Below are 11094 nucleotides of genomic sequence, written 5' to 3'. Positions count from 1 at the left end.
TGCTTGAGCAGGGGGGTTGGACTAAATGACCTCCAAGATCCCTTCCGGCTCTATGATTCTGTAAGGGTCTCCTGCTCGAGCAGGGGGTTGGACTAGATGACCTCTGAGGTCCCTCCCAACTCTGTGATTCTGTAAGGCTCTCCTGCTTGAGCAGGGGGTTGGACTAGATGACCTCCAAGGTCCCTTCCCAATCTGAGTCTGTAAGGAAACGGATATGGCCATGCGCCTGTTTTAGCAGTTCCTGGGCCCCCCACGGGGGGGGGGGGGGAAGGAGGGGGCGGATCCTGAGAGAGGTGGGCAACGCCGGTGTTCCCTGCCCTTTGCCCTGGCAGCCGGCAAGGATGGGTTAATGAGTACCCGGATAGGAGGGGACGGGCGGTCCAGGATTCCCTCCCTGCGCCCCTCCTCCAAATCCCCCTCCCCCTTCAGCGCAGCTCCTCGGCTGGAGAAATGTGGAGGGTGGGCTTCTCCTTGGCCCTGGCCGCCCTCCTGCAGGGGGAACTGGGGATCGGCGGCGGGCGCGGCGCAGGTGAGTGACCGGATAGCGCGCAGAGCTCACCTCCTACGCCCTCAGGAGGGGGAGGGAGGGGGGACCCATCGCCCGCCTGCCCTCCCAGCCCCGGGCGACCCAGACGCATCCGTGGGGCAAAGCAGCAGCCCTCTCGGGTTTTTTTCCCTCCGGCGGGACGATCAAGCAAACTTTCCCGGGCGCGCAACGCGGACGAGGCAGGAGCTGCGCCCGATCCCGGAGATTATCCCGGCTAAAGAAGGGGTCATTTACCCCACCCGAGAGGAGGGGGTCTCTCCATCAGAGATCCCCATTGGCAGGGAGGGAGGTGCCCATTCATTCTCCCCCTCCCCGCCCCCCTTCTGTGCCTGCCTCATTCCCGACGTTCAGAAAGTCTTAACTCGGGTTTGTTCCATTCCACGGTTTAGACGCCGCCTGGGTCACATGAGATACGGATGTACCGTTATGCCACTCGCACGTGGGATGTCATGCAAATAGGTCATCATTTTTGTTCCTGGGGTGTCTTTTCCACCTGGGAAGTTGGAAGGGGCCTCCGAGGTCATCCAGTCCAGTCCCCTGCTCCAGCACAAGACCTTATCCTATTTCGGACAACCAAGGCTTGCCCCGTTCTCTTTTCAAAAGCCCCCAGTGAGAGCAATGACTTCCCCCTTTTTCCTCCTCCAGTGGAGAACAGGGTCAGCCAGACTTCAGACCCCCCCTTTGCCTGGGACGAGACCCTCCCCACAACGACGGTCAACTGGACCAGTGACGCACCAGAGACGGGTAAGGGGGCTGGGACTCCCTTTTGCACTGAAAAACAGATCCAGGCAGGGTTCCCCCCCCCCCCCGAATTGCCCTGAATGAGGAAGGGGCAGCGGTCAACCTGTGAGCGGCACCTGGCCTTAGGGGCGTGGTGCAAGGGGACCACCCACCCCTCCCTCACTGCCTGATCCCCCCCCCCCACATTCATTGGCCCTGCCTTATATCCATCCCACCTCTTTGTTAGAACCCAGAACATAGGATGATGGGGTTGGAAGGGACTGTAGAGGCCATCTAGTCCACCTCAACCCTCACCCTCACAATCGTAGAATAACATAGTTGGCAGGGGACCTTGGAGGTCATCTAGTCCCAATTATGGGGGTAGAGGCTACAAAACAGCCCCACCTGATCCCCGGCAGCCATGATGGAACCTGGTACAAGCCCTCCTCGATTTGCAATGCTTTGCTTAGTGACCGTTGAAAGTTATGACAGTACTGGAAAAAAGGGACTTGGGATTGTGTTCACACTTAGGACCAATGTTCCCTCTAATTTTTTTTCAGTGTGAGCAGAAAAGTATAGTGTTTGAGCGGCACATTTTATGCCTGAGCACCTGAATTTTTTTCACAGGTGTCACCTAAGACAACAACAAAATCAGTATTATTTGAAACTCGAAGTTATGTTTATTCAAGGTACCCGCTTAATTAAAAGTGTTATATAGTATCACTTAACAACGCTCCTGCTTAGCAACCAAAATGTTGGTCAGAAACTCTGGCATTTGAAGCACGCAAGTCTTAAAGCTGTCAAGTTACAAGATCCTTGCATCCCTAACCCTTTAGGGAAAAAAACCCCAAGGGGTCTTCAAACTTGACAGCTTTAAGACTTGTGGACTTCAACTCCCAGAATTCCTCCTCCAGTCATGTTGGCTCAGGAACTCTGGCATTGAAGCATGCAAGTCTTAAAGCTGTCAAGTTGCAAGACCCTTGCACCCCTAACCCTTTAGGGAAAAAAAACCCAGGGTCTTCAAACCTGACAGCTTGAAGGCTTGTGGACTTCAACTCCCAGAATTCCTCCTCCAGTCACGTTGCGGCGACGTCATCAGCGTGGATCTGCTCCATCTTCAGTTTTTTTCACAGGGGGCAGGGCTGCTGCTGAAGATGCCGACGAGCCCTTGCCGCCACCAGAATAACAGCTGCCTCCTCCTCCTCCTCCTCCTCCTCAAACGACACCACCACATTTGGAGTGAAGCCGCCAAAGCTCCCGCTGGCGCCCCCGCCCGTGGCAGCAGCCGCGGCGCGTCCCCCTCCACTCGGAACAGAGCACCGCGTTACCTGCCTTCTCCTCCTCCGCCGTGCTTTTGAGAAGCCATGAGGCTTTTTTCCCCTGCTCCCGCCCCCTCTGCCGCCTTTCTACTGGCTCCTGCGGCCTCATGGCTCTTCAAAAGCACAGCAGAGGAGGAGGGGGCAGCAGGGGTAACGCGGGTGCTCCGAACAGAGGGGGAGGTGCCGCTACCACGGGCGGGGGTGCCGGCGGGAGCTTTGAAAAGGCTTTGGGGGTTTACTTTAGCTGCAGTGCCGGGCGCAAGCAGCTAGGATTAGCCGCCCACAAAGGACCTCCCCGGGCTTGCTTTCCTGAACTCAGTCGCCCCGCGCTCATCAAAACAAGTCCGGGGAGGTCCTTTGCGGGCGGCCAGTTCTAGCTGTCTGCAAAGGACCTCCCCAGCCTCCGGCGCCTGTGACCATGCAAAACACTGCGCGGCAGTTGGAAACTGCTGCGCGGTGTTTTGTTGCCACCTGCGCGGACGCGCAGCCGCGCACCTTAGAGGGAACAGTGCTTAGGACCGTTCAACATCCCCACGGTCACGGGGTTTACACTTGACGACGGACTCCCATTTATTGTCGGTCGCTGTGTCCGGGGGTCACAGGATAACGATGAGTTTCCGATGAGCCACGTCAAGGGGGTAGCTGGGTTCGCTTAATGACCGTGTAACTAACTTCATGACGACTTAACCAACGTGGGGAGGGATGTCGTCGGACGGAGCGAAACTTACTTAAACATCTCACTTGGCAGCAGACGTTCAGGGCTCCGTCGTGGTCGTATGTCGAGGACGCTCCACCTCCAGTGCCCTGGGATGCCCTCATTTCCTTTCAGGCTCCTTTCCTTGGAGCCCCCCGCCACCACCCCTCGCAAAGACGGGGTTCCAGTGTCACAGACAATGTCCCCCCGTTCCTCACAGGGCCCCCTAGCTGTCATGTACAGGAGGACTGCCCCCCCTGGAGCTCCTGCGAGGAAGACCACGTGGGACGCCAAATTTGCCGCTGCGGGCTGGGCTACCATCTCCACCCTGTGTTTGGCTGCGTGCCAGGTAAGGGGGCAACTTTCACCCCACACACCCTCAGGGATGGGGGGGGAAGAGATGGTTTCACGTGCCACCTCGATCCCACTACTCTGGAGACTAAAGTTTTGCTCCTTTGTGCGGCCCGGTTCCTAACAGTCCGCGGCCCCAGACGGGTCCACAACCGGAGGATAGGGAACCCCTTATCAAAAGGAAGTGGGTGGGGGGAATCCCCCTGTAGCTCCCCCCAGAAGACCCTGACGCCAGACAAGTGTCCAACCAGAGGCCCTCGCCTGTTCCTCTTTTCCGGGAGGGGCTGCCCCTTCCAGCCCCATTGCCCTCTTCCCGGCTGGCAGCCAGGTGAGTGCCACGCGTTGCTCCTGCATGCAAGCGCCAAGGGGGCACTGCCCGTCCCAGCCTTGGTTCAGCTGGGCTTCAGCAAAACGGTGAAGGGGGAGGGTGGGAGGGATGGATGGCTTGGGGGCAGTGAGAAGAGTCCAGTCTGAAAGGGGAGGGAGGGAGGGCTTGGGAACGGCGGGTTGACAGGTATTTCCTTCAGCACACAGAGTGAACTGACAGCCCCTCCCGCCATAAAATCCTTGCCTCCTGGTTGGGACTTGTCCCACCCCACACCCAGGGCTCCACCTGAGCCAAGATGTGGGTGGAAGGGCAGGGGATCTGGCTCGCACTCTGGACCCTCGAATTGACGGCCAGGGCCATGGCTACCATCTTGCAGTCAAAGTCTTCCCTGCCCGGCTGACGGTCTGCAACCTGGAGCCCCCGGAGTTGTCATCCTTGCGGGTTGCCTGCCAGATCCGACACTTGGTAAGCCCCCCCCCCCCCTCAAAGGACGGAGGCTGCCCCCTTGGTGGCCATGAACCCACATGCCCGTGGGGCTAAGGCAGAGGCAAATTACCATCCCTTCTGATTGGGATGGGGAGCTGTTGGTTGGAGTTCCTGCCGTAGCGCTGCCCACCCCCCCTGCCTGCAGGCCACCAAGCACCCTTGCCGGTCCCCAGCAAGGCTGGGAAAGGAGAGAGTCCCCTGCAGTGGGGGGTGGGGTGGGACACATTGGAGAGCCTCAGGGGCAGGAATTGTGCCCCGTGCCTCCTTGTCATGCCTGAATGTCTCTCTCCGTAGTTCCAGTGCATCCTGGGCCATTTGGAGGGGTACCTGGACTCCCGGGTTCATGCGTTGAAGTGAGTCGGTGGAAGGAGATGGGGCAGGGGGGGATGAATTTGTGGGCCTGCCCTGGAGCTTCCTAGGACAGGGACCCACAACCTTTGGGGTGCTGCGGACCAAGAGCAGCTTTTCCACAGACCGGGTTACAGTGTAGTTTGGTGTTTCCGCAGGCGCGTGGATGGGGCTTCGCGAGAGGATGAGAAAGATCTTGGGGACTATCTAGTCCAGTGATCCCCAAGTTTTTTGGATTGGCAGACCGGCAGAGATAGGGGATGGTTCCGCCTGAGTGGAGCTGGGCACTGAGTACCTGCGCTCCCTGCTTGTACGGCTGTAGCCCCGGGCACATACGGGCTCGCCTGTCGCTCGTACAGCCCGGTTCCAAACCAGCCGCAAACGTGGGGGTTGTGGACTCCTCTTGTTGTCCACCTCCCTACGGCTCCCTGACAGAGATCCGGCCGGCCTCGGCATAACCCTTCCAAGTCGTCAAACTCCAGTTTGCCCCCCAGGGGAACAAAACCTGTTCCTGGGAGGAGAATTGCTCCGCTCTCCCACCCAACTCCTCTTGTGACTATCTCCTGCATCAAGGACAATGGAATCGGAGGTCCCTCAGCCCCCCAAACGTCTCAGAGGAACGATGAACCTAGAGTCACAGGTGGGAGGGGTCGTGCACCCCCAGTCACCTGCTGACCCTGACCTCTGGCTCTGCAGCCTGTCCAGCCAAGAGGTGACCATCCTGCACCATTTTTCTGCTCGGGGGCCAGTCACAATTCACGAGGTGGACGAGGCGGTGGAGGCCTTCCCAGTGCAGTGCCACAACAGCAGCCTGCAGGATGCTCTGTTTTGCGACCATGTAGGCACCTACCAGGGTGAGCTGCCACGGGAGCTCAGGCCAAGAGCCCCGGCCCTGGCAAGGAGGGAGGGGGCAGGAGAGGGCTGCCAAACGGCCAATCCCTGAGGATCCTGAAAGGCAGGGCCCTGTAGTTGGCAGCCCCCCTCCCCGCCAAAAAGTCCGTCGCTGACCGGAGCCCTTTCCTTGCAGCCTTGAATCTCTGCCGGTTGGATGTCTGCGACCCCCTCTCGACCACCTGCTCCTCCTCAGATGGTTTGGTCAGCTGCACCTGCCGTCCCGGCTTCTTCCGAGCACATGTCATGGACCGCACCTGCACAGGTGGGCTCCCTTGGGCTGGCCTTGAGGGATCCCTCTCCCCCTCCCCCCGCTACTGTGGGGCACTTCTTTTTCCACTTCCCATTTTCTCTCTTATTCTCATTTTCCCTCATTCTCTCTCTCTATCCTTATTCTCTCTCTCTGTCTTCTCATTTGCTCTCTCATTCTTTCTCTCATTATCTCTTTCTTTCTCTGTCTTCATTCTCTCTCATTCTCTTAATTCTCTCGCTCTCTCTTCTCATTCTCCCATTGTCTCTCTTTCTCTCCTCACTCTCATTCTTTCTCATTCTATCTTCTAATTCTCCCTTTCTCTGTTTTCTTTATCTCATTCTCTCTTTCATTCTGTCTCCCTCTTCTCATTCTCTCTCTGTCTTACCATTTGCTCTTTCATTCTCTCTCTCTCTCTCATTCTTTCTCTTCCCTTTCTCTCATTCTCTACTTCATTCTCATTCTGTCTCTCATTCTTTTCTCTTTCATTCTCTCTTTCTTGCTTTCATTCTCTCTGTCCTCATTCACTCTCATTCTTTTTCATTTTCTTTCTCTTCTCATTCTTTCTCTTTCTCTCATTGTCTTTCTTTCTCTGTCCTCATTCTCTCTCATTCTCCTAATTCTCTCGCTCTCTCTTCTCATTCTCCCATTGTCTCTCCCTCTCTTTCTCTCATCTTTCTCATTCTTTCTCATTATACCTTCCAATTCTCTCTGTTTTCTTCATCTCATTCTCTTTCATTCTGTCCCCCACTTCTCATTCTTCTGTCTTCTCATTTTCCCTCATTCTCTCTCATTCCCTCTGTCTTATTCTCTCTGTCTCCTTATTTGCTCTCTAATTTTCTTTCTTTTTGCTCTCATTCTCTCTTTTTCTCTGTCCTCATTCTCTCTCATTCTCCTAATTCTCTCGCTCTCTCTTCTCATTCTCCCATTGTCTCTCCCTCTCTTTCTCTCATCTTTCTCATTCTTTCTCATTATACCTTCCAATTCTCTCTGTTTTCTTCATCTCATTCTCTTTCATTCTGTCCCCCACTTCTCATTCTTCTGTCTTCTCATTTTCCCTCATTCTCTCTCATTCCCTCTGTCTTATTCTCTCTCTTTGTCTCCTTATTTGCTCTCTAATTTTCTTTCTTTTTGCTCTCATTCTCTCTTTTTCTCTGTCCTCATTCTCTCTCATTCTCCTAATTCTCTCGCTCTCTCTTCTCATTCTCCCATTGTCTCTCCCTCTCTTTCTCTCATCTTTCTCATTCTTTCTCATTATACCTTCCAATTCTCTCTGTTTTCTTCATCTCATTCTCTTTCATTCTGTCCCCCACTTCTCATTCTTCTGTCTTCTCATTTTCCCTCATTCTCTCTCATTCCCTCTGTCTTATTCTCTCTCTTTGTCTCCTTATTTGCTCTCTAATTTTCTTTCTTTTTGCTCTCATTCTCTCTTTTTCTCTGTCCTCATTCTCTCTCATTCTCCTAATTCTCTCGCTCTCTCTTCTCATTCTCCCATTGTCTCTCTTTCTCTCTCCTCACTCTCATTCTTTCTCATTCTATCTTCTAATTCTCTCTCTCTGTTTTTTTTATCTCATTCTCTCTTTCATTCTTTCTGTCTTCCTCTTCCCATTCTCTCTCGGTCCTCATTCGCTCTCTCATTGTCTCTCTCTCTCTCAGTCTCTTTCATTCTTCTCTTTCTCTCTCTCATTCTCCACTTCATTCTCATTCTCTCTCTCATTCTTTTCTCTTTCTCTCATTCTGTCTCTTCTCATTTCTCTCTCATTCTCTCTTTCTCCCTCTCATGCTCTTCTAATTCTCTCTCACATTCTCTCTTTTCTTTCTCTTTCTCTTTGTCCTCATTCTCTCTCATTCTCCTAATTCTCTTGCTTGCTCTTGTCATTCTCCAGTTGTCTGTCTCTTTCTCTGTCTTTCTTTCTCTTTCTCTCATCTTTCTCATTCTTTCTCATGATATCTTCTAATTCTCTCTCTCTTCTTTCTCTTTCTAGCTTACATTCTGTCTCCCTCTTCTCATTCTCTCTCTGTCTTCTCATTTGCGCTCTCATTCTCTCTCTCTCTCTCTCTCTCTCTCATTCTTTCATTCTTTCTCTCATTTTCTCTCTCTCTCTTTCTCTCTTTTGCCGTCTCTTCTCATTCTCTCTCACATTCTTCCTCTCTTCCATCCAGCTTGTGAGAGTGGATTTTGGCTGCGGAATGGCACCTGTGTCAGGTGAGTTGCATTTATGCTCAGCAGAATCGGGTCCTGGATTCTAATTCTGCTTCCGGGGACTCTTCAAACCCCACTCTGGGAATTGCGGGGCTTCCATCGCAGGTCATTTTGAAGAGAGAGAGAGAGAGAGAGAGAAAAGAAAAGGCGGACAGCCATTCGGAATAAAAGACCGGTGAGCCTTCAGCCTCTGGGAGTTGGACTGGAAGGCGTCCCCCCGGGTCCCTTCCGGCCCTTAAGATCCCATGATGAAAAAGAGGCAGACTGAGGCCACTAGAGGGCAGCAGTGCCCATGACCAGGGCTTTGCAAAGCAGAGAAGCCCACCTGGCAGCGGCTGAGGCTTCTGGGTGCCCAAAGTGCAGCCAGGGTTGTTTTTTTTTTCCTTCCCACATGGCAATTGGGTTACCCCCCCCCCACTTCCTCCCCGCTGGCCCTCCCACCTCTTCCTTCCCTTCCAGGTGTCTCTTCGGCTTTGGGGGTGCCGCCTGCCAGGACCGTAAGTATCCCCCCCCCCGGGTGGAGTCTGGTGGAGGGGGGGGGAGCTAGATAGTCTGCTGGAGGAGTGGAAGCCCTGCAGAGCAACCTGCCTGGATGGCATGCAGGGGAACATGGGAACTCCTTGCCACAAGCACTTGGATTGGGAAGGTTGCGGAGGGGGGGGGGTTCTTCCTCCGATTGGGCCCGATCCTGGACCCGGCCGATTCGGTTGATGTGGGTGTACTGAAAGCCCACCCCCCACTCCTTGAGAGCGAGACCCTCCCTCTGAGGCAAGCAGGAGTGCAGAGGCCAAGGGACGGCCCTGGTTAAGACCCCCGATCGTCTGCCCACTCCCCCTGTCTGAGGGTCTCAGCCCTCTGAGCAGTGCAGGGGAGGAGCTGGAGAAAGAGAGAGAGAGAAAGAGAGAGAGAAAGAGTAGGAGGAAGGGAGGAAGGAAGAAGAAAGGAAGGGAAAGAAAGAACAGAAAGGGTGGGGAGGGAGGGAGGAAAGGAAGGAAAAAAGGAAGGAAGAAAAAGAAAGAAAGAAAGAAAGAAAGAAAGAAAGAAAGAAAAAGGAAGAAAGACAAAGAAGAGAAAGGGAGAGAAGATGGTGAAGGAAGGGAGGGAGGGAGATAGAAAAAAAAGAGAAAGAAAGAGAGAGAGCAAAAAAGAGAAAGGGAGGATGAGGGAAAGAAAAAAACAAAGAAGGAAGGAAGGGAAAGAAAAAACAGAAAGGACGGGGAGGGAGGAAGAAAGAAAGAAAGAATAAGGAAGAAAGACAAAGAAAAGAAAGGGAGAGAGGTAGAGAGGATGGGAAAGGAAGGAAGGAAGGGAGATAGGAAAGAAGAAAGAAAGAGAAAGAAAAAAGAAGACAAAGGGAGGGAAAGAAAAAACAAACGGAAGGAAGAAAGGAAGGAAGGGAGGAAGATGGGGATGGCTCATATATGACCCCTCAGGCAAGGTCCCAGCCCCCCCTCAAGAACCCCCCCAAAGCCAGTTGGGGTGCTGCCATCTTGGCGATGCTTCGTGCCTGGTGGGGAGGGGGCTTCTGTGTGCAGGGCTGAGCAGTTTTGGAGGGTTCCCCAGGCTGACCTTTGACCTCCCCCTCCGCACAGCTCTCCTCTTGGCCCTGGTGGGGGTCTCCTGCTTAGCGGGCCTCCTGCTGTGCCTGCTGCTGGCCCTGCTGCTCTTCCGGTAAGAGGGCGGGACCTTGGAGGTCATCTAGTCCAACCCCCTGCTCGAGCAGGAAAAGCCTTACCATTCCCTGAAAGGGAAGGCAGCCATCATTGATGGGGAGGGGGCTCACAGGACAATCTTTTGCCCGGTCGGTAATAAGGCCAGCCTCACCCCACTGAAGCCCACTCCTGGAATGGGCCTAGGTGGAGCCTACTGTGAGTAGGGCTGCCCCCTCTCAGTGGCTTCTCTCCCCACAGAAGACGTCCCACCTCCCAGGAGACCCCCGTGGCCCTGCCCCTCTCCCTCCGCTCGAGGGTCCTGAGCCTCCCTCGGGTGCGGCCGCCGGGGTCAATGCCGCAGCCCGAAGACTGCCCCCCTTTGGCCCTTGACCCAGTGAGTGTTGAGGGGAGCTGTGGGGGGGAGGATTCAGCTCAGGGATTGGGGTCCCAGCCCCCCCCCATGGACCCCCATCCGGCCTCTGAGTTCAGTCACTGTCATCCATTTTGCTTTACGTGCCTTGCAGGAGAGGGAGGGGCCACCCGCAGAAGGAGCCCCTCGGATGAAGACGTTTTGGGGGTCTCGGGGTCCTCCTCTCTCGGCCCCACAGACAATGGGGGGCTGCCGCAACCTGGTCTTCATCGGTGACGCGGGAGAGCCAGCCGAGCGGGATCACTTCTGAGGAGCTGGAAAAGCTTTCAATCAATCGGAATGGAGCTGGAAGGGCTCTTGGAGGTCATCTAGTCCAACCCTCTGCTCAAGCAGGAGATCCTTACAGAATAACAGAAGGACGGAGTTGGAAGGGACTTTGGAGGTCTTCTAGTCCAACCCTCTGCTCTAGCTGGAGACCCTTACAGAAGGACAGAGTTGGAAGGGACTTTGGAGGTCTTCTAGTCCAGCCCCTGCTCAAGGGCTGCAAAGTGGATATATTACCTTCCTTTTAGATCAGGGATGCCCAACCTTTTCAACTTTCAGACTTGTGGACTTCACCCCACAGAATTCCCCAGCCAGCAATTTTGTTCACTCTGTTGAGGTCAGGATATATATATTATGTTTGCTGCATATCCACCATCTACTAATAAAGTCTTCATATTAAAAAAAATGGGGTTCTATCATGTTCACTGCATATCCTCCCCACCTACTAATAAAGTCACCCTGTCAACAAATGGGATGAAGCAGCCCATCTCCATTTGTCCTCCTCCTCCTCCTCCTCCTCCTCCTCCTCCTCCTCCTCCTCCTCCTCCTCCTCCTCCTCCTCCTCCGATCCATTCGGGTAAATCCTTGCTAGCTGGGGAATTCTGGGAGTT

At 54.3% G+C, this 11094-nt stretch overlaps 1 protein-coding gene across 5 annotated transcripts; it reads left to right on the top strand.

Moving 5' to 3' along the window:
- The first annotated feature begins 415 nt into the window (after nt 1–415).
- LOC309401015 (protein HEG-like) lies at nt 416–10883 on the top strand. 5 transcript variants are annotated; one of them, XM_081969904.1, is made up of 12 exons: nt 416–529; nt 1193–1291; nt 3501–3629; nt 4336–4424; nt 4740–4798; nt 5490–5647; nt 5821–5949; nt 8098–8140; nt 8597–8634; nt 9730–9808; nt 10048–10183; nt 10314–10883. In XM_081969904.1, exons 1-12 carry the CDS (start codon nt 451–453, stop codon nt 10467–10469), a joined length of 1194 nt encoding a protein of 397 aa, XP_081826030.1. In that variant the 5' UTR covers nt 416–450; the 3' UTR covers nt 10470–10883. The 5 variants fall into 5 exon arrangements, with proteins under 5 accessions (XP_081826030.1, XP_081826034.1, XP_081826033.1 ...); XM_081969908.1 differs by lacking the exon at nt 10048–10183; XM_081969907.1 differs by lacking the exon at nt 8597–8634 and having other exon boundaries at nt 10314–10452.
- The last annotated feature ends 211 nt before the right edge of the window (nt 10884–11094 follow it).

Source organism: Natrix helvetica (genome assembly GCF_964273705.1).
Source record: "Natrix helvetica genome assembly, chromosome: Z".
Classification (NCBI taxonomy): Eukaryota; Metazoa; Chordata; class Lepidosauria; order Squamata; family Natricidae; genus Natrix; species Natrix helvetica.
Note: the sequence above shows the minus strand (reverse complement) of the source record. Positions and strands in the feature narration are given on the sequence as shown.